The sequence below is a fragment of the Leguminivora glycinivorella genome, chromosome 14 (assembly GCF_023078275.1).
Source record: "Leguminivora glycinivorella isolate SPB_JAAS2020 chromosome 14, LegGlyc_1.1, whole genome shotgun sequence".
Lineage (NCBI taxonomy): Eukaryota > Metazoa > Arthropoda > Insecta > Lepidoptera > Tortricidae > Leguminivora > Leguminivora glycinivorella.
This window is the reverse complement of record NC_062984.1, coordinates 21413578-21437808: the sequence shown is the minus strand read 5'-3', so window position 1 is coordinate 21437808 and position 24231 is coordinate 21413578. Positions and strand designations below refer to the sequence as shown.

At 37.4% G+C, this 24231-nt stretch overlaps 1 protein-coding gene across 1 annotated transcript in view; it reads left to right on the top strand.

Moving 5' to 3' along the window:
- The window catches only part of LOC125233212, a 98582-nt gene that overhangs the window by 18978 nt on the left and 55373 nt on the right, over positions 1–24231 (top strand). The window contains 2 exon segments of the mRNA XM_048139123.1: positions 19773–19922; positions 21041–21198. Coding sequence (XP_047995080.1) covers positions 19773–19922; positions 21041–21198 — 308 coding nt within the window.

Below are 24231 nucleotides of genomic sequence, written 5' to 3'. Positions count from 1 at the left end.
CTTACCTCCCTTGTTGCACAATATACTATTCCATCGCCGATAGCTCATCGCTAACTAATAAATAATAATAAATAATAAATATTGGGGACACCTTACACAGATCACCATAGCCCCAAACTAAGCAAAGCTTGTACTATGGGTGCTAAGCGACGATATACATACTTAAATAGATAAATACATACTTATATACATAGAAAACATCCATGACTCAGGAACAAATATCTGTGCTCATCACACAAATACATGCCCTTACCGGGATTCGAACCCAGGACCGCGGCTCAGCAGGCAGGGTCACTACCGACTGAGCCAGACCGGTCGTCAGAAAACTTGCTTCTGGTGGGTCCAGTGCCTTAAAGCGAAGCATGGGTGAGCAATAGGGCATTGCGCACGTGACTTGCTCGGACAGGGCTGGGTTTGATGCAAGTCGAAATTTCCATGCTTTGCTTAGTTGTGTAATTATTATCCACATCGCGGTGAATTTAAAGGCATTGAAGGTGTTTTGAGGTGTAGCAGACTGTGTATATGTGTAGTCTAATACTTAGGGGATAGCTAAAAATCAGCCAGTCTGTTAATACAGCAAAATCCTGAGTTTTTCCTTTTGTCACACATGTTCTTTTCACTTTTATCTGTCCCAAAATCTTGCAAATTAAATTTGATCCACGTCCCGATTTCCAACTGAGTTTTTTGCACACATGTGTAATTAAATCACGTGACAATGCCACATTACGTTGTAGAGAGCAGTATAGAGCAGGCTCCAAGAGGATGTTCGTTTGCAAAAATAGCGCACCTCATTCTGACTTCTGATATATATTGTTTAGGTCCCAGACATCATATAAACAGATGTTGCCAAGCAGTTTTGTGGTCCCCGTCCCCCCACCCCGCCAATTAAAAATTGCATACAAACAAAAATAAAATTTCATCAAATCATGCCGTGTAGGGTATCAAAAGAAAGGGCTTATTGAGTAGTTTACGAATATATAGCATACTATAACATTTCTTATACTTTCTCTAAGAATTTTTTAGAAAATTTACGAAAATGCTTCATTTTGGAGTTCACTTTAACCAGAACTCCACTCAGAGACCGAAATGTTAAGATATTTCAATTATCGAAACTCGCCATCTTTGACTGCTCCCCCTGCTCCCAAATGCAATTTTTTCACTGTACGAACTATTGGTTCGTAGACATTGGACTTTTGTTAGTTACTTAAAATAATAATTATAAAAATATACTCATTAGTTCTTAATCTACAGTGGTTTAAAGTGAACTCCAAAATGAAGCATTTTCGTAAATTTTCTAAAAAAATCTTAGAGAAAGTGTAAGAAATGTTATAGTATGCTATATATTCGTAAACTACTCAATAAGTCCTTTCTTTTGATACCCTACACGGCATGATTTTTTTTTTGTTTGTATGCAATTTTTAATTGGCGGCTAGCAACCTGTCAGTCTAATACTTATCACAATTTGGGTTTCTTCGAACCCATTTATTTTTTACTACGTCGGTGGCAAACAGCCATTAATTGCTAATCCCCTTATTCATAAACGTACTCTAAAGTTATCAAGCCGATAAAGTTCGTTTGTCCCTTTCCGACGTATTGGTGTGATAGAAAAGGACAATCGAACTTTATCGGCTTGTTAACTTTTAGAATAAGTTTATGAATAAGGTGGTAAGAGTGGCACTTAAACGAGTTTCCTGTGCTCTGCCACCCCTTTTAAGAAGATAGACACTTTATTTATAAACCTGTAAACCTATATGTTAACCCATTCGCTGACACTACGGCGATAGCCGAACTACTGCCGCAGAAAGGACATACCCGTGTATGTATTTTCAGTGACAGTAGGTACGTCGACAGGCGGAGCACTGTCAGCGAAATGGTTATATAAGCGAAGTTTGAGTTTGGAATCCCATTTTTGCCACGACTCAAACATGCCCCAATAATGGCGGATATCAAATTGGTCTCATTGTTGTTTTGTAAACCGAATTATTTACGGTTATTATTGGTACAATTCATTGTATTACTTACGCGTTTTAGTCTAAATACAATCTAATTTAATTAGCAAGATTGTTTTCTTGAGGCGTGTTCTTTACTGTAGCGCAATAAATTACATAGGTACCTATATGTTGTTAGGAATAAATAAAATTGTACACTTTTAAAACCAGTACGTGAGAATTGTAAGTCCCCATAACGTTTGACTTTGGGCATATCCACATAAGAAACTTGAACTTAATTGACGTCAATTTAATTAACCCTCTTTAGTTTGTTTATTCGTAAAATAAATGACCACAACAATAAATTCTTATAAACACTAAAATAAACCAACAAGAACCTACAATTTATTGCAACTGCTAGTTATAGGCACCTGAGTGGATTTACTTTACCAGTTTAATTAGTCTGCAGCTTGTGGCGGATTGCCGGGAAATAACAACTGTATGTGCCCACAGCATATAATAATAGTTCACGTACAGAAGGCTCACTGCTTTGGTGTTCACAAAATGCCGCCGTTCATAATTCTTACCTACATTAAGAAACGGACCGCACGCGAGCAGCCGACGTTGAGTTCTATTGAGCTGCGTGAAGGTCGTCGCCACTGAATCGGCCGCGAATGCTTGTACATTGAGCTGTGACATGGCATGGAGAAATTATAAATTAATTCATTGATAAATTCGCCATGCACTTTTACAGCTTACTGTACTTGTAGCTCGGCGAAAGAATCGTGGAGTGAGCCGCCCCTGGTGCCGTAGCCGAATGGCATTTCTGCAACGCGAAACGAAAACGAAACGCCGCGAAAGGTAGTCTGACTCTGTCGAGCCAATACGCAAGAGATAGATATCTACGAGCGTTTCGTTTCGTGAGCGTTTCGTGAGCGTTTGTGCCATTCGGATACGTACCCTGGTTATACTTCCTTCAATATATCACTCGCAAAATCGATTATATGGTACAAATACACATACATAATTACATATATGTTTAAGCCGCGACACAGTTTGCCGAGCCCGACACAGACCCGCATCGTTGCATCATGCGCGCGCACGCGGAAGCTAACGCGTGTGAAGCACCCATAAATCATTTTAGGCATAACATTGGTAATTTTTTTTTACTCATCGACTTTAATCTGTCAATTAGGACACCGCAGACTAAACTATACGTGCTGACTTTTCAGTAGGCTTGTGTCGTTCACGAACTATGAACTGTTAGGAATAAAATCCTATCAATGACCGAAATGAACTAAATCTTTCCGTGCTCTGAGAATCGGTCTTTGCTCATTTAGTTCAGTATAGGATCGGCAAGCGCGAACGGTTTGGACCGAGAACGAGTGTGTGACTGCGCCGACCGAGAGCGAGAGCTACTTATCAGAGCAACAGAAAACGTCAAGTTTTCATATTGAACTTCGGTTACTTACAACCTTTCGGCCCGGAATGTTACTATCTGTGGACTATTCGTATCATTTTGACACTATTCGGTCCCATTCGTTCTGATCTTTCCGACCGCAGTGGTCGCTGGTGTGGCTGAACTAAATGAGCAAATGACCTAAAAGAGCGAACTAGTTCGTGGGAGTGATTGAACGAGATCGGAGCGCTCCGATCAACGAACGAAACGGCACAAGCCTACTTTTCAGTGTTGGATAGTCTTTGACACTTAGGGCTACTTGCACCAACGAAAATGTAGTGTTAACCCGAGGATTAATCCACCATTTTATATGAAATTTGACAGTTGTCAGCCCACTAACCCTGAGTTATGTGGTTGGTGCAAATGTGCCTTAAGTCAACTATAATATTTTATTACACTTCACTTTACATACATACATACAATAGGTACATACAATACAACAATACATACAACAATACATACAATACATACAATCACGCCTGTATCCCATGAAGGGGTAGGCAGAGCACATGAAACTACTCAAGTTTCAGGGATTGAAAGAAAACGAAACTGTGACATTGCAGTGACAGGTTACCAGCCTCTCGCCTACGCCACAATTTAACCCATATCCCACAGTCGCCTTCTACGACACTCACGGGAAGAAAGGGGGCGGTGAAATTCTTAACTCGTCACCACACGGGCAACTTCACTTCACTTTACTTTACTTAACTTCACTTTAGTTAACTGAAATTTTCAAAAATAGAACATCATACAAGTTCTATACTAATTTGCGATACCTGGCAATTTTTTTTGCATCTGAAACACATTTTTTTTATCTATCACGTTATCGACCAATCAGAGACGGTTATTACAAACAATTGGTTGCCAGGTAATTCGATGTTGATACAACGGTGAACTACGCTTTTAACATTAAATTTAACCTGAATGATAATATTTTTCGTCCATTGATGATGAAGATGATGACTCATAGAAAAAGTACTGTATACAATAATGATATAATTAAGCTTTTCACTCTCGACCCGTATGATTAGGCCACTCAGCAATCTTCGTGGCCTAAACATAGCTTTGTATTATATCACTAATTTTATATCTATGGATTTTTGACGTTCTCAAAATAAAAGGTTCTCGCTTGTCATAAGATGTGCCACGATTTTTTTGACCGTCTTTATGTGCAGCAGTAATTTAAACTTATTGCAAACGGCTACTATGTCGCTGTTTTTTTTATCTCACTACTCAAACAAACCAAAACACCACCATAACAAACGTATAAATAACGAAATAAAACAATAATAATTGCTTGACTTCTTATTTTAAATAAAAGAATAACATTAAAATTTAACACATTTTAAATATTTAGATACAACGATTTTTTGAATTCATTCCGACAAACTTGTTTGTCGATCAAGTTTAACAAATATAAATATTCCTTTTGTAATTTGTATGGAAATTACCATAAAATATATTAGCATATTTGACAGCCCTTATTTTTAACAAATCACTAAAATGTCTAAAAGTGTATCAAAACAAGTCCATTAATAATGGTGATATCTATTGGCGTACTTAAAAAATCTGCCATTTAAAAAAAAACGAGTGGTTATTTGAGTCTTAAAAGTCTATCAAATTGAACACAAAACTGCTCAAGTTACAGGAACCTGTCACTACATACTCACTACAATATCACAATTTTGCTTTCTTTCAACCTCTTAACTTGCTAAGGAATAATCAGTACTTAATATCTGAATGACACATATTAGAATTATGCCTGCTAGTTCACTGAAATAGTTATTTGTTTTACAAGGGGGCAAAGTTGTTGTTTAACCGCACGTGCCAATATTGATACCCGAGTAAGCGAAAGATTCCAATATCCGTACTATCCGTAGCGAGTGGTTCAAAAAATGAAATCTTGAGCGTTGCGAGGGTTTCAAGGCACGAAGGTTAAACAAACTTTGCCACCGAGTGAAACACAAAATTTTTCACCACACCAACACGAACAAAATACTAAGTATAAAACATCAAATAAAATCAAATCCATCAATTTATTCATTATTTATGATTCAAAATCAACATTCTACCAGCCTACTTTGCACTCTTGTGGATAAAATGCAATTTTGCTATCTGTTTTCGAATAGCAAAGTAAGCCTTTAACAGTTGGTGTGGGTACGTTCCCTAAGTTCGGATGCGTTCAAAACAAAGGTCGGCCGGTGTCCGGTTCGTGAGGTCGCACTTCTCCATTAACACACTTGCATCCGCGTTCGTAAAACTACTCAAAAAGATGTCTATGCGTTTAATGATAGCTCGTGATAGGCCAATTTGGGATAAAAAATGGCGGACTAACAAATTTTTGTTTTTGCGGAAAACCGGAAAATTTTGGTAGCTAATGTAATCACAATCATATTAAAAATGTTCGCGAGCTCGCTTCTTCATACTCGTAATACCAATTAAAAAAATATATAAAAGTTTATTTTTTTTTTATTCTGTGAAAATGTTGAAACACAGAACAGTTAATCACCGTTTCGTGTACTCGTTGAAATCTTTTGTATTGAGGAGCTTATGCTATCCGTTACATTTATGTGCGATACATGTACGGATGTGTAGAACAGATACGTACATTTCGTGGTTTTAACCTCTTGTTCCTCATGAGGATAAGGTACATACATACAATCACGCCTTTATCCCATAAAAGGGTAGGCAGAGCACATGAAACTACTCAAGTTTCAGTGCCACTCTTGGCAAATAAATTGAATGATAACGAAATTGTGACATTGCAGTGGCAGGTTGCCAGCCTCTCGGCTACGCCACATTTTCACCAATATCCCACAGTCGACTTTTAATTACGACACCCACGGGATGAAAGGGGGTGGTGAAATTCTCAACCTGTAAAAAAAACTAGTTTCAGGGAGTTCGTCCCCTTTTATGTAAATGAGTTTTCTGATAGGAATAACAAGACATTAAAAAGATTACAAGTCCTGCTTAAATCAAAAAATCTTTTACGTAAAATCAAGTAAAATGTCAATGCTGGACAATGGCCCAAGAGTCGCCACTTTCATTTCCGAGTAACTGAGGTGACAAACGAGTTGTTAACTTAAGATTACGTTATCAAACACACTAGTAAAACATGTGGTATTATACAGAGTGTTATCACCATACGGGCATTTATTAAAATTGATAGTTAATATATGTTTTAGTGAGAACTTTTAAGGGGGTAGATGTATGTTTACCTGTACCCACTCGAATGTTATGTTTCATGTACATTTATTCCTGTTAGTTTCTCCAATAAAGAAAATAGAAAAATAGTTCGATCTCCTAACTGAATACCCATATGTATGATCCATTTAGCAATACAAAAATTGAGGATATCAAATTATCTACAAATTACCTCTAGACCAGCCGCTTTTTTACTGACCACAAATTATGCACGGCATCTAATCTGTATGTCTGTCACACCGGCGTAATGCAGTAGAGCAGAATAACCAAGATTAATGCTCGATTCGATAACCTACATTTTTTGCCGACGTTTCGTCACGCTTTTTTTTGTTATTCAGTTCATGACGTAGGCCGGCAAGTTAACAGAGACCCTGTTTTGGGAAATTCTTCGTTTACTTTGCTTTACATATTGTAGAAAAAATGCTGTTTAAGTGCGAAAGACGGTGCGAGAGCTGAAATTGAATAATTTTGGCATTTAGATTGTAATTTTGTGGAAAAGTTGTTAAATACTCAAGCTTATTTAAGCTTTTGTGAAACAGCATATGGATCAATGATCTGAAATAAATCGTGTTTTTTTTTTTTTTTATGTAGTTAGTTTTAAATAAACAAGAGCAGATCATAGTAACACTAAATAAATATTTTGGCATCAAGCTGCAATGTTTATTTATTTTTATAAGCGAAAATAAAGTTAATATTAATACATTTAAATACCTAAGTGAAGCCAATGAAGTTACCACTAATAAGTCATTGTTTCTATAGGCTAAAAATACTGTATAACATAAGACCATTTGTTAACGAATCCCTGCGCACTCAATTAGTCGAAGCACTTGTCCTGTCCAAACTAAACCCTTATGATCAAAATCTGTTGAATTTTGCAAATAATTACATTGAAATCTTGGTGTTTTAAGACCCTGTGGTTAGCATTACGCTGAGGCGGGACCATTTCGTGGTAAACAATTATATGTGTTATATTTTTCTTCGTTTTTTAATTATTATTTTTTCTTTTAACTTTTGAATGTGCTTTTATTGTTTTATATGACTGTGTTGTATGTTGTTTATACATATTTACAAATAAGTATGAAAATCTACGTGCCTAATTAAACTAATAATTGTTGACATTTAAAAGTTATTTTTTGTTAAATATTAGAATTTTACATACAATGTTTAGAAGCCATTGTTTTAGGTTTACGACGTGTTTACAATAATGATATACTTAAATGTTTTACAACATTATTATACAATACTTTTAGTATATTTTTAACAGACTCATTAATTCATTTCATTTATCGCTACAACTATAATTGGAATATGAACAACGATTTGAATACCAGATATATACAGTCGAGTTCATAAATATGTGTAGGTACTTACCTACATTTTTCAACTATTTCAACGAGTTAAAGTGAAGAAAATGTACAAGTACACGTTACGTTTGGTAGAGGATTCGTATTTTTTTTCTTTTCGTTTGACGTACATCGAGGTGCGATAGTTATCTTGGCTAGCATGATTGTGTGAAATATAAATTAAAGTCTACGGTTTTCATATGGATGAAACGTGTAATGGGTCACATGTTATTACTCTTTCCAGTTGGTCTTCCTATTGGTAGATTCATTTATCAGCCTAAATGACGCTAAGATTTTTTATCCATAAGGTAAGCCATAGTTTTTTGGGACCGTAAAAAAACTGATTAATGGCAAAACAAAATTCTCCATTCGATATAATTACAGGCCAAGTCCATATTAAACGAATAATTGCAAAAACCCTTTGTAGGAAGTTCGCACATCAAGTGACGTTCCATATGAGGTAATACCTTATAAATAAATGATAAATAGGTCTAAAAGGAAAATCCGCATCCGTTTGATTACGAGGATTCTTAGAAGATGAGTCTGATCACGACTAAACGGATAATAATTATACTGTATTTAAATGTTATCAGGTCATATTAACACTATTAACTCTTATCTACATACCTAATGAATAGAACCAGGTAAGTGATTACTTACGTTGTTTATCCTCCTTTGATTGGCAATACAGCATACATAAATGTTTTATTAGTTTTGATGAACAACGTTGTCTAAAGAATGTAGACTTTGTCCGGAAAGAGAATAGGGATGACGACTACATCAAAAAAATGGCATTATGTTTAGTCCGTCAGTTAAATCGTCCAAAAATACTGACAATATATTTTTCGCTTTTTCTAATTACAATACAAAGATATAGAGCATCAAAGTTCCGGAGTGGGAGCTTGTGACGTCACTTCTAAGTAAAAATTGTACCTAGGCGTGACGTCACGCGAAACTTCAACGCACTGTATCATCGTCATTTTTCGTTTATGAGAAAAAAGAAAAAAATACGTGTCTAAAATTTTTTGATAATCTAACTGACGGACCAATTGGTTTTTTTAGTCGTCTCGCCTATGGTCATATAATCAAATATAATGCATAAGGACCCGTACATTCCACGTAAGATATTCTTTCTGCACAAAATTTAATTTAAAACTTCAATCTTGGTTATTCCATGGGCAGACATAAATTAATTGCCGTGCATAGTTTTCAGTAGGTGGATTTTGACATAAATGACATACATGATACTTAATTAACAAAACCTGGCAAATATAATACTTTATTCAACCAATCAATCAAAATATTTATTCGTAATAAACTTAAAACTACACAATATGCAAAAAAAACAGTATTACTAAACTATTTGTTTATCCTCTTTAGATAATTACTTAAGTATAGCAAAAATATATTCCCTCGTTTCGATAGGCTGCTGTTGAATGTAATCTAAATGACATGTCACAATATCATAGTGTCAAGGTCTACTATTTGAAATTTAAATTATTGATTCGAAATCAATTAAAAAAGTTTTCCGTGGTACGCGCGCCTATGTTATGAATATTAATTACTTAACTAATGTTTGTAATACGAAATATTGTAGACATTTGATTTAGTAACAGTGTAGTATATTGGATTTCTCTCACCTTTGTTACATATATAAACTCACGTCCATATTCCCGAAAAGGGGTAGGCAGAGCATATTAAATTACTCAGGTTTCATTACCATTTTTAACAATTAAGAGGTTAAAAGAAAACGAAATTGTTATATTACAGGTTTTTAGTCTATTATACCAATATTAGATTTAGATCCCACAGTCCCCTTTCTGCGATACCTACGGGCGAAAAAGTGGTTGTAAAATTCATAACTTACATTAAAAAAAACCTAGCGATGGGCATCATCATTACATACCAATTATGAAAGAAAAAGCCACAAACAATGTGATTTATTTTTAAAACATTTTATTTTTAACGACAATAGTTTATTATTTCACACGCCGCGTTGTGTCATCACTCGTTGCTTTTATCCTACCTTACTAATTTACGATTCGGAAAATAAAATTAATTAGTCTCTGAACAATGAAGACATGCGTTGTAAAACATTACGCAGCGTAGCCCTTTATTGTTTAAAGCCATCCAGTCAAAACATAAAGTTTCGCCACTGACCTTGTACAACATTACCTACGATATTCCAACTACCTAGTCAAGTCATAAAAACCAATATAAGAAGGTATACAACTACTCAAAGTAGCTACAGGTCTCTAGGTCAGGTTACACTGGTTCTTCAAACTTGGTACTGATCGCGCGTCAAACACAACTCGGAGTTGGGTTACTCCATGAGTGACTATTTTGGTATGCGTTATGGACCAGCTTGCAGTCACGTTCTTCACTTTCCCTCTTATGACAGAACGGTCGAAGGCTTCCAATATTGCGTATTGACATTGAAACTGTTCATGAAGTTGTTGTTGTATTTAGACTACAGTAGTGATGAGAAGATTTCTAGCCCTTGACCTGTCTGTTCGAATATTGAGTGGCATATGGATTATGTTAATCAAAAAGTCATAGTTCATAATGTCACATGCAGTGTCATATTACAATGCCCAATCAATATGCATTGATGTCGTAGTTACCAAAGCAGTTAAGATTTTTTAATGTTAAAGTGTTAAAAAAAACGTAAATTAGGAATGACCTTTCTATAGGGTTAAGGCTTCCTCCCAAGTTTTCTAGAGAGATTACCGAATGTAAATTTAACGACGCCATTCAACTTATAACAATATAATATGACTATAGTTACACTTTATACAAAGTCAACGACATAAGTAGAAAGTACTAGTGAAGTGTCAGCTGTGATAAAAACGAAAGCTACACTTGTGGTTGCTACGTAGCCATTCTTGCTCTTGTGGTTACTTCCTGTATGTTCCTACTTGGTAATGAGACGGCATTCAATAGCACAATTAGATAGACATTCAATAAAAAAACGTATTAAACTACTTAATGTAGAAAACCAATGATAGAACAAAGGACATCAACGGGTTTCTAATAACATTGAATATCAAAACAATAAAAACAAATTAAAATTAAATTAATCCTAAATTTAATCTAGGGAGACTACAATGTATCTCAGATGTCTCCCAAGTAGCAGCCAGTACTTAATGTGCCCATAAAACTGGCCGCGTTTCCTCTCTAGATAATGTAATAGAAGCGCGTTTATGTCTTTTGTTCTATCCTTTGGTAAATTCCTCTTAGCCGCAACGAAACGCAATTGACGATTTTTGTTAAATATAATTACTTATTAAGTTTCCTAAATATTTTCGTAATGAAGACATTATAGTTAGCCCGGCACCGTAAGTGCGTTTTCAAATTATCCGATCCGATATCGGTTGTAGGAAGGATTGCAAAAATAAAAGATGGCCGCTACTAGTCCTACATTCGATATTGGGTCGGATAATGTGAAAACCCAATAACGTGAAAGGTATGCACATATAGATAGATATACGAAGACGTACTTTTAATAATATTACGACCGGTCTGGCTCAGTCGGTAGTGACACTGCCTGCTAAGCCGCGGTTCTGGGTTCGAATCCCGGTAGGGGCGTTTGTTTATGTGATGAGCATAGATATTTGTTCCTGAGTCATGGATGTTTTCTATGTATATAAGTATGTATTTCTCTATTTAAGTATGTATATCGTCGCCTAGCACCCATAGTACAAGCTTTGCTTAGTTTGGGGCTAAGTTGATCTGTGTAAGGTGTCCCCAATATTTATTTATTTATTTATTTATTTAAAAATACATTTTAAAAACGTCTCGCTGGTAACTAAAAGTATCGTGTTTATCTTTTGATTCCACTTGTCATATCGACCTACAAAACGAGTTTATCAGACTAAAGTCATTATACAATAAAGCTTGTCGGGTTTTAGCATACTTTTGATTTCAATTTTACATAATTTAACACGGATCGATATAAAACTTCGTAACAAGTTTTTACACCTTGCCCAATACATTGTTATTGAATAAGAATTCTGATACATAAAAAAAACTAGACTAAAGAATTGTATTTATAATGTTCTTTTTGTGGCATATTATACACATTTTGTTTATGAGATAAAGTTTTGTATTACTGGGTGATCTCATCGAATTGAATACTTTCACGGACTTTAATGAAAAGCAGAATTGTAATCTTCCATTTTATCACCGCATAATTGTCATCCTCCTTGCTTTATCCCGGCATTTGCCACGGCTCATGGTAGCCTGGGGTCCGATTTGACAACTAATCTACACTAAAAATCGAAATAAGATGTCATATATTAAAGAAAAAATGACGAGCACCACCAGTGGTGAAGGCCGGATTCGAACCGGCGTCTTTTAGCAATCCGGGCCCGCCATTTCGAGCGGAACTAATCTACACTAAGACTAGGCGTTTTGACCAACTAAGGGCAAAAGCGACTGCCATCTGACCTTCCAACTGCATAATTGTATACAACAGATTTATACAAGCACCTATAAAATTTACAAGAACAGAGGTACAAAGGCGACTTATCCCTATAAGGGATCTCTTCCAGCTAACCTTAGAGTAGATGAGAAGAATATCAATGTAGGTAAGATAGACAAACTGACAGACAGTTTGATGTCACTTTATTGCACTTCGTCTATGCGCACATGCTTTTTATAGTATGTACACTTGTGTACAGTCAACCAATTGGAACCCTAGGCCACTGTAGAACTATGTCATAGTGACGTCATAAATCAGATTGTAAGAAATCTCTTACTGCTTGTCATTTTGACATGGTTGTAGAGTGGCCTAGGGTTCCAATTGTTTGACTGTACATAACTCTTAAAGGAAATGCCTCTGAAGACTAATGACTACACCTTTGTAGGGTTCCGTAGTCAACTAGGAACCCTATTAGTTTCACCATGTCTGTCTGTCTGTCCGTTCCGTCGTTCCAGTCCGTCCGTCCGTCCGTCCGTCGTCCGTCCGTCCGTCCGTCCGTCCGTCCGTCCGTCCGCGGATAATCTCAGTAATAAGCACTAGAAAGCTGAAATTTGGTACCAATATGTATATCAATCACGCCAACAAAGTGCAATAAATAAAAAATGGAAAAAAATGTTTTATTAGGGTACCCCCCCTACATGTAAAGTGGGGGCTGATATTTTTTTTCATTCTAACCTTAATGTGTGATATATAAATAGATAAGTATTTAAAAATTAAGAAGGATTTACTAAGGTCGTTTTTTGATAATATTAATAGTTTCGGAAATAATCGCTTCTAAAGGAAAATAAATTAATAGTTTAAAAAACACTATAAAACACGCTTTTATAAAAGCCAAAAATAAATTATGGATCGTTCAAGTTGTCTCTATTTGTGAGCTGAAGTTTAAAAACTATGTGCTTTTAATTATAATATTTGATTGTAAAAGCGTGGGGCGCTGGAACAGGAAAGACTTTTTGTATAACTTGCTGATAAATCAAATTATGCTATGTTACGGGAAGGAGGTTACACAGATTGACGCGCTAACTGGAGTTGCAGCATGACTAGTAGGTTCTACATTAAACAGTCAAATCAATTGAAAGTCAGTGTTCAAAGTAGGTACCAGTTTGTCGAACTCAGACAAAATATGCGCTAGTAGCGAGGAGAGTCGACAGTCACCGACACTTAGAACGCCGCTTTTTTCCGGTAATCAAAGTATAAAAAGGGAAAGTGTCTACAGTGACAGGATGCAGAGTTCTTGTTCATGGACGAGATATCTTTGGTTCTCTTTGGTAACCCTTAGGCGGCATATGTAAACGTTATGTTCTTATGCAACTTCATTCGCCAGGAAGTTCGGATTAGTATTTGTTTACAAGAAAGTCTTTCCTGTTCCAGCGCCCCACGCTTTTACAATCAAATATTATAATTAAAAGCACATAGTTTTTAAACTTCAGCTCACAAATAGAGACAACTTGAACGATCCATAATTTATTTTTGGCTTTTACGTGCATTTATAAAAGCGTGTTTTATAGTGTTTTTTAAACTATTAATTTATTTTATACTTTTAAGTCATTAATAATGAAATACTTTAAACATTTATACATAAACTTATTTCAAGTAGGCGGATTTTACATGCCATTTGTGGCTTAACGTGTACTTATTGCTAATTGCTACTTAATAATAACTAGCCGCTACCTTCTTATTACGGTATTATCAAAAAAATGTTTATACCTAGTAAGTTATCCGTAAAAGATAGACAATATAGACATGTGATATCGCGGAATTTTTGAAGACATTAGAGAGACATACTTTCGCCATACATTGTTTTGAAGCTCTCAGCTTGTGGGATTTTGTTTGACTCGATTAGAAAATATTGTCACATTTCAACTAATTCAAACAAAATTTAAGTATTTCTTTTTTGCCGAGCTCCCCTTTATTTGCTCTTAAGGGTCACAGGAAAACCATTACCCAACTTATTTTAAATACTACGTTGATCTTTCTTTCATGCGGGGGGCTTCGCCCCCCGAACCCCCCTTTGTTTGCTCTTAAAGGTCACAAGAAAACGCTAACCCAACTTATCTTAAATACTACGTTGATCTTTCTTTCATGCGGGGGGCTTCGCCCCCCGAGCCCCCCTTTGTTTGCTCTTAAAGTTCACAAGAAAACGCTAACCCAACTTATTCTAAAAACTACGTTGATCTTTCTTTATGCGGGGGGCTTCGCCCCCCGAGCCCCCCTTTTCTTTACTCTTAAGGATCACAAGAAACCCTTAACCCAACTTATTTTAAATACAACGTTGATCTTTCTTTTATGTGGGGGGCTTCGCCCCCGAGCCCCCCTTTGTTTGCTCTGAAAGGTCACGAGAAAACGCTAACCCAACTTATTTTAAATACAACGTTAATATTTCTTTAATGCGGGGGGCTTCTCCCCCCGAGCGCCCCTTTGTTTGCTCTTAAAGGTCACAAGAAAACGCTAACCCAACTTATCTTAAATACTACGTTGATCTTTCTTTCATGCGGGGGGCTTCGCCCCCCGAGCCCCCCTTTGTTTGCTCTTAAAGGTCACAAGAAAACGCTAACCCAACTTATTCTAAATACTATGTTGATCTTTCTTTCATGCGGGGGGCTTCGCCCCCCGAGCCCCCCTTTGTTTGCTCTTAAAGTTTACAAGAAAACGCTAACCCAACTTATTCTAAATACTACGTTGATCTGTCTTCCATGCGGGGGGCTTCGCCCCCCAAGCCCCCCTTTTCTTTACTCTTAAGGATCACAAGAAAACCTTAACCCAACTTATTTTAAATACAACGTTGATCTTTCTTTTATGCGGGGGCTTCGCCCCCGAGCCCCCTTTGTTTGCTCTGAAAGGTCACAAGAAAACGCTAACCCAACTTATTTTAAATACTACGTTAATCTTTCTTTTATGGGGGGCTTCGCCCCCGAGCCCCCTTTGTTTGCTCTTAAAGGTTACAAGAAAACGCTAACCCAACTTATCTTAAATACTACGTTGATCTTTCTTTCATGCGGGGGCTTCGCCCCCGAGCCCCCTTTGTTTGCTCTTAAAGTTCACAAGAAAACGCTAACCCAACTTATTCTAAATACTACGTTGATCTTTCTTTCATGCGGGGGGCTTCGCCCCCAGAGCCCCCCTTTTCTTTACTCTTAAGGATCACAAGAAAACCTTAACCCAACTTATTTTAAATACAACGTTGATCTTTCTTTTATGCGGGGGCTTCGCCCCCCGAGCCCCCCTTTGTTTGCTCTTAAAGTTCACAAGAAAACGCTAACCCAACTTATTCTAAATACTACGTTGATCTTTCTTTCATGCGGGGGGCTTCGCCCCCCCGAGTCCCCCTTTTCTTTACTCTTAAGGATCACAAGAAAACCTTAACCCAACTTATTTTAAATACAACGTTGATCTTTCTTTTATGCGGGGGCTTCGCCCCCCGAGCCCCCCTTTGTTTGCTCTTAAAGGTCACAAGAAAACGCTAACCCAACTTATCTTAAATACTACGCTGATCTTTCTTCCATGCGGGGGGCTTCGCCCCCCGAGCCCCCCTTTGTTTGCTCTTAAAGGTCACAAGAAAACGCTAACCCAACTTATTCTAAATACTACGTTGAACTTTCTTTCATGCGGGGGGCTTCGCCGCCCGAGCCCCCTTTTCTTTACTCTTAAGGATCACAAGAAAACCTTAACCCAACTTATTTTAAATACAACGTTGATCTTTCTTTTATGCGGGGGCTTCGCCCCCCGAGCCCCCCTTTGTTAGCTCTTAAAGTTCACAAGAAAACGCTAACCCAACTTATTCTAAATACTACGTTGATCTTTCTTTCATGCGGGGGGCTTCGCCCCCCAAGCCCCCCTTTTCTTTACTCTTAAGGATCACAAGAAAACCTTAACCCAACTTATTTTAAATACAACGTTGATCTTTCTTTTATGCCTTTGTTTGCTCTGAAAGGTCACAAGAAAACGCTAACCCAACTTATTTTAAATACTACATTAATCTTTCTTTTATGCGGGGGGCTTCGCCCCCCGAGCCCCCTTTGTTTGCTCTTAAAGGTCACAAGAAAACGCTAACCCAACTTATCTTAAATACTACGCTGATCTTTCTTTCATGCGGGGGCTTCGCCCCCCGAGCCCCCCTTTGTTTGCTCTTAAAGGTCACAAGTAAACGCTAACCCAACTTATTCTAAATACTACGTTGATCTTTCTTTCATGCGGGGGGCTTCGCCCCCCGAGCCCCCCTTTTCTTTACTCTTAAGGATCACAAGAAAACCTTAACCCAACTTATTTTAAATACAGTGGGGAAGCATGAAAGAAAGATCAATTCTTTCATGCTTCCCCACTCGAGCCCCCCCTTTTTTTCTGTTCTTATCTTCCGGCACCATGATCAGGCCTTGAAACCTAATCGTAGTCATAGTTCATTACAAGACTTTTCTAAGAAGCCCAAAAACAGCTATGATACGATGTTCCATCATGTAGTTCCAATTCATATCTTCCGGCTCCATCATCAGACCTTGAAACCTAATCGTAGTCAAAGTTCATTACAAGACTTTTCTAAGAAGCCCAAAAACAGCTATGATACGATGTTCCATCATGTAGTTCCAGTTCATATCTTCCGGCTCCATCATCAGACCTTGAAACCTAATCGTAGTCAAAGTTCATTACAAGACTTTTCTAAGAAGCCCAAAAACAGCTATGATACGATGTTCCATCATGTAGTTCCAGCTCATATCTTCCGGCTCCATCATCAGACCTTGAAACCTAATTGTAGTCAAAGTTCATTACAAGACTTTCCTAAGAAGCCCAAAAACAGCTATGATAAGATGTTCCATCATGTAGTTCCAGTTCATATCTTCCGGCTCCATCATCAGACCTTGAAACCTAATCGTAGTCAAAGTTCATTACAAGACTTTTCTAAGAAACACAAAAACAGCTATGATACGATGTTCCATCATGTAGTTCCAGTTCATATCTTTCGGCTTCATCATCAGACCTTGAAACCTAATTGTAGTCAAAGTTCATTACAAGACTTTTCTAAGAAACCCAAAAACTGCTATGATACGATGTTCCATCATGTAGTTCCAGTTCATATCTTCCGACTCCATCATCAGATCAGCTCAACAGTACCATATTATTGTATTGTCATCGGAACTACATATAGCTGCCAATTTTCATTACGCTACGACTCCTGGAAGATGGTTAAATTAGCTTCCTTAGATTCCATTACATACATAGTTACATACACGACGACCTAATAAAAGCGTGTTAAAAAAGTGCGTCCCCCCCCCTCTAACTTTTGAACCCTATGTTCAAAAAATATGAAAAAAATCACAATAGTATAAATTTATAAAAAGTTTCTAGGAAAATTGTTTTGAACTTGATAGATTCAGTAGTTTTTGAGAAAAATACGGAAAACTACGGAACCCTACACTGAGCGTGGCCCGACACGCTCTTGGCCGGTTTTTTAAGTAAAAATAAATACATGAGTGACCCCCGTAAACGTAACTATGGCAACAAGTGATAAGAAAAAGTTGATCCACATTTTATAAACGAGACCATTAAGAGATTAAAACACGTCTCGAATGTGCTCGAATTTCTTTTTTTTGCAAGTGCACAGTCACCTGCCTCGACTGTCAGTGCTATCACTTCCTGACTGTAAGTGTATATATTCTGATCGCCTCGTCTCAGCAGATAAGTCGAACGCAAAATCGAAACAAAAACTATCGAGAGATCTGACCAGCAACTTATAGGGACATAATATGTCTATCTCTAGGCAAAGTATTTAGGTACCTTGACTGACACTTTGCAGAACCCTTTCCCTACCTTTTTCTTCTCCCGCGACTATTTTTTTTAACCCTTTTCCCTCATTAAAAGTTGTAATATTGGTCATCAAAATTTTGGATTGACGATAAGAAACACTTTGGTGGGACAGCATTAAGTGCAATATATTTGACGTTGTAAACAAGTTTACGGTAGTATTGAGTAACTGGCAGCTTAATTTCTATGGGAGCTTAAGACAGCTTCCAAGTTATTCTATGATTCGTTGGAGACTTACACCTACTTATTCGAACAAATGTTTCTGTGATGTAAGTAAGATGTCACTGCGATAACGATCCGTGTCAAAAGTGACATCTCTTCAAATCGTAGTTTTGACACTCACATATTCGATTCATATTCACATATATATCTAGTACTACTATTTAACGTGTATTATATTCGAATCGAATCGGGTATGATTCCTATAAATACTGGTCCACGGGATGGGTTCAACTCTTCATTTGGTCATAACAACACACGTACAGAACCTGTTACAATACCGGCAATCAATCTTGTGACGAGTTTACCTCCCCTATTTGTTGCAAGTTGTTTGACATTTGATCTAGAGCGCCGCACTTAAAGTATAGTCTTTAACTTTATTATGTTTTATGATACTCTTGTGTAAGCGGATGTTTTGAGATTAATCACTGTTTTACAACTATCATTAGCTCTGATTTAGTTCAAGATTAATCGTGTGTTTTATCTAGATGTACAATTAATATCTCTCCTTTCGGCAATCGGGTAATTGGTGGTATAACTTTTAATTTAAGCAACTCGGTACTTTAAACGAGTTTTTATGAATAGTTGAGCTACGACTCATTTCGGTAGGTACTTTTATCTCTTTTTGTCAGTTTCAGTTTATCAAGAATAAACCAATTTTGTTTGTCTCTTCCAATAAACTTGAGTAAACGCATTTTCGTTTGTCACAATTTGGTTTTTCTCAGAGACGCGTAACTTTTCAGGATGGCCATAAAACAAACCTAACCTACCGGAATTATGACTAGTCATAATCTAGTAATCATTACATTATGACTTCCAATAATTATATCAAATACAATTAGAGAAATATTAAAGCTATTTTATTAAAACTCCCGTGAGACTCAAACATATTTACAATATTTTAATCAAGTCGAATTAACGCTCGACATGTTTCGATCCATTTCCGATTATCTTTTTCAACGAGTAACATATTCGACGAGTTAAAGCGGGGTTGTTACACTCTGAAAAATCATCGGAAATCGATCGAAACATGTCGAGAGCTATTTCGACTTGATTAAAACGTGAGTAAACCGCTTTATATAACTAACTTGTATTTAATTTTAAACAAGCAGAAACGTCTGCTAACGATTCTAAACATTTAGACGTCACCCCAAGACGTGTGTACATAAGGAAAGGTATGGAAAGATTTGCGATGTCCGGCGCGGCTTCCATAGCTCAATTGGTTAAGAGCATTGCACGGATTGCAAAAAGGATGCGGGTTCAAGTCCCGCCGGAAGCGTAAATTTTTCCATTTTTTCCTTTAATATAAAAATGTTTTAACTTGTATTTATTATTTGTTACAGGCTTAGGCGTGGTCTTCTACTGTTAGTAATATCATCATGTGCGCTGGCTCAGAGCAAGTCAGACGACCTACAGACAGTACCCAGTGACCTCAGAAGAGCAGTGAGCGAAGCGATAGCTTTAGAAAGACGATTCCTGCAGGGAGCTAGAGAGTGAGTATATTATTGACAACTACACAAAAAATACTGGGCTGAAATAGACACAAATGTATAAGAAATTCTCCCAGAACAGAACCTAATTTGAAGATCACAAAAATCCTACTGAGAACACCCAGACGGCAACTGGCAAAATCAACGAACACCTTTTTTTTAAATTAGGAACAAACTTTGCAAGGGGGCAAAATTGTTGTTAATTGCACGTACCAAGATTGATACTCGAGCAAGCGAAAGATTCCAGTATTCAAAAAGTTCAATCTTGAGCGTTGCGAGGGGTTCAAGGCATAAAGGTTAAACAAGCTTTGCTACCGAGTGAAACAAAATTTTTCACCACACTAACAAAATACTAACTGTAAAACGTCAAACGACATCAAATCCATCAATCTATGATTCAAAATCATCATTTGGGTAAATTCTAACAACCAGCACCTTAAGAAATCAAGTTATAATTTGTACGAAATTACTTTGCACCCTTGTGGATAAAATACATTTTACTATCTGTTTTCAAATATTCAAGAAAGCCTAAACCAGTTGGTGTGGGTTTTTTTTTATGTGGCGATTGTGGCGACACTGGCCATTTCGTAAGTACACCTCATAAAGTCACGTAAATATCTATCTTCACGCTTACTTATCTCCACATTGTTGTTGAAACGGATATAATTATTAATTTGATAAATATGTTTGTACCACGCTTCCCGCCAATTCCGATAAAATAGATTCAAGTTATCGCGCCATATTTTTCGGTCTGCCTGCACCCCGCACTACATCATCTGTGGTCACAATGTTGAAGTTTAAACCAGGGGTTTTCAACGTGTGGGGCGTGCCCCCCAAATGGGGTACGGGGCCATCGGATAAGTAGACAACTAATAGTTCAGGCCCCGTAGCCGAATGGCATTTCTCCGACGCCAAACGAAAGCGATACGCCGCTGGCTCTGTCGCGCCAATACGCAAGCGCGATAGAGATAGATATCTACTAGCGCTTCGTTTCGTGAGCGTTTCGTGAGCGATTGTGCCATTCGGCTAGCCACCAGTAATGTGTGATGTGTTACTTGTCACAGGGGTGTTTAAAAAAAGTTTGGGAATATTATGTCTTAAACTAATAATTATTTTTCCAGCGAAAACTGTTCGTCAGCGGAAGACTCCGTCAGCAGTACGCCGTGTCCGCCAAGCAAGTACCGCAGCGCGTCGGGCGAGTGCAACAATGTGCGACACCGCCCGTGGGGACGACGGGGAGACGTGTTCCTACGACTACTACCTACCAACTATGCAGACGGTGAGTGCAAATACAAACAATGTACGTCACAAAAGGTTGCGGACTACACTGACGGTGAGTCACTGTCAGCACAAGTACTGTAGCGTGGTCTGGAGAGTGCAACAATGTATAACGCCGTCCGTTGGGGGGCGTATGTATGAGTGCGAAGTATGCCGACGGTGAGCGACTGTCAGCAAAATAAGCAATGTTAAACGCCGCCCAGTACACGAGTAGGTACATAGGTACATTTTATCATAAACATGTGTACATTTTGTCACCTTATTGCAACGAGTTTAGGTGAAGAAATGTACACATATTTATGAACTCGACTGTACACGACGCGACGACACTTCCCGCTTAATTTTAGTATCGAATGTCCTTCATCTTTGTCGTATCTTCGTGTTCGTGACTGATAGACATGTCGATGACTGTGGACTCTTGATTGGTGATTGCCAATCCGCTTTATCTTGAGCCACTGTACTATAATTTTAAGAAATAAATGCAGAGCTTTGACTGCATTTAAATTCAATTTTGAGCTGCCATTTGCCAAACGTATTTCTATTTGTATACGCGTTACCTACACCTTTCTATGGAACCCCCGTGCTGGTATTGAACATTTTCTGTCTTTTACCCAATTTCCAGAGATGTTCGCAAAGTTTTGTGGCTTAGCATATATCTACTCAATAATCATCCCATCTTTTTGTGTTAACAACTCAATTATAGTTCATTATGCTAATCGCAACAAGCTTGATAACATACCTCCACGAACCTGTAATGGACGTTATTAAAATCGATGGCCAAGTTCATCGCCGGTTACAAAACAATTATAAACACTGCTTAATTGCACGATTAGATTGATTTCCGACATGACAGTAACACAGGCCTGATTTGAACTTTGAGATAATTACTAAGCTGGCTCAGCAACCCGAAGTGGATCTTGGCCCGAGACTTTGCCATTCTCTCCTGCCGGCCTAACCGAAATGACACTTTGGCTCTGTCGCACAAATTCGATAGAGCGATAGAGATAGCCTAGCTAAGATAACGATATTATCAAAATCGTTTGTGCATTGGCTACCCTGATTACCCTGACTAGCCGGCCTCACCGCAATTACAATCGTTGACGCTAGACGCTGATCGAAAACCAGTCTGGCTCTGTCGCGTCAATACGGAAGAGGGGCCAAGGTAGATAGATATGCATTTGGCAACGGACTCTGTAAGATCTTAAACTTAAAGAAAATACTAAGAAAACCTTAGCTTTTGATACAATATGGATTGTATTTATGTCAACAGTGACATTTTTGTTTGAGCATACGTCATGATATGACTGACATATCCGATCATGTATCAGGGCATTTTCGCGACAAAAGATTCAAAAACTTTTTTTTCTAAAATAGGTAAATTTTATGTTTTTCCTACTTAGAACCACGAGCCCTTTCTATCCTACTACTTAGGCGGAAAAAAGCGTCCCAAATTTATTATTTCCTCTTTGTTACTATTTTTCAAATACTTTGTATTACTGATGTGCCGACGGAAAGTTTCCAAAATTCTGAAATTTTCACATAGGAAAACTTCGGAAACTTTCCAAACTTTGTATGGACAATTGTATGGATGGAAACTTTCCATTTCATAAATTTAAATTTCCTTTATTTTTCGTGAAAGTTTCGTGATTTTTTCAAGAAATTTAAGATATTTTTGGAAAGTTTCCGCAACTTGCACATCATTACTTTGTATAGCGGTTACATTTTTTTTGTCTGTTGCTTTTTATCCTAGATTGAAAGGGCTCGTAATTCTGACTAGGAAAAACATAAAATTTACCTACCTTAGAAAAAAATAAAATTGTGATTGTTCTCGCGAAATGCCCATCAAGAACTGTTATTTGACGTATCTTCACATTATCCTAAAGTTCGAATTGCCCGTAACACAAAGTGTTCGTGAAGGCCACCGTATGTTCACGAAACATAAACAAAAGGATGTATCTGTCTTTTGTTTTATTTAGCGACTTTTTGAGTCCCATTAAAAAAGTTTAGTGCGGGTTTTTATCTGCAATTTAAGTACGGGTGCATGATATTTCCTCAATCAGCGTGTGCTTTGACTGCAATTAAATAATGAATGAAGACCGGTCTGGCGTGGTCGGTACGGTATTGAGTGTTATTGTCAGACATCGTGACTTTTACAGCAACTTTGGTGCAGCATTGTATGTCCGAAGCCAGCTGGAACAGTTAGTTAGGATTAATAACAATAATGAGCCTTAATTGACCACCTACCTAGAAAACATTTTATACTGTGTGTCCAAGATTTGTGTGAAATAATGTGTATGTCGTAATTTTTTTCCTCCTGCTGCAAATGTCAAGGATGACATTTTCACTTACATGTCCGAATACATTTTAATAAAAAGAAACCTTATGTTTTCAAGACCATTATGTTCTAGTAATTTTTAATTACTTTAAAAAGCCATTTCCAGTTTGCTCACTGTCAACCTAACACGCTCCTCCTCGCTTCGCTCGTCGTCGCACCTAAACTGACCCTGTCGCACACGAGTTTTCGGTTACAATACTAATAAAATTATTACATTACATTTATGCCTTGTAATATTTATTGTCAAACGTGGTTTTTCATGCTGTAATTTGTAGAAACATTTTTTGACAAAAAAATAGTTGACAAAATAATTTTGTCCAGTAATTAATTTGACAAAAATAAAGTTGAGCAAACTGAAATTATCATTTGACAATTTTAAGTTAAATTTGGCAAAAAAATCTTCGGTAAATTAAATTATTCCACCTAGAAAACACATGTATGAATTCCTTTGTTTCTCTTCTTCTTCTACTCATCATTTTGACGACCGGTCTGGCGCAGTCAGTAGTGACCCTGCCTGCTGCGCCGCGGTCCCGGGTTCGAATCCCGGTAAGGGCATTTATTTGTGTGATGAGCACAGATATTTGTTCCTGAGTCATAGATGTTTTCTATGTATATAAGTATTTATATATTATATATATCGTTGTCTGAGTACCCACAGCACAAGCCTTATTGAGCTTACCGTGGGCCTCAGTCAATCTG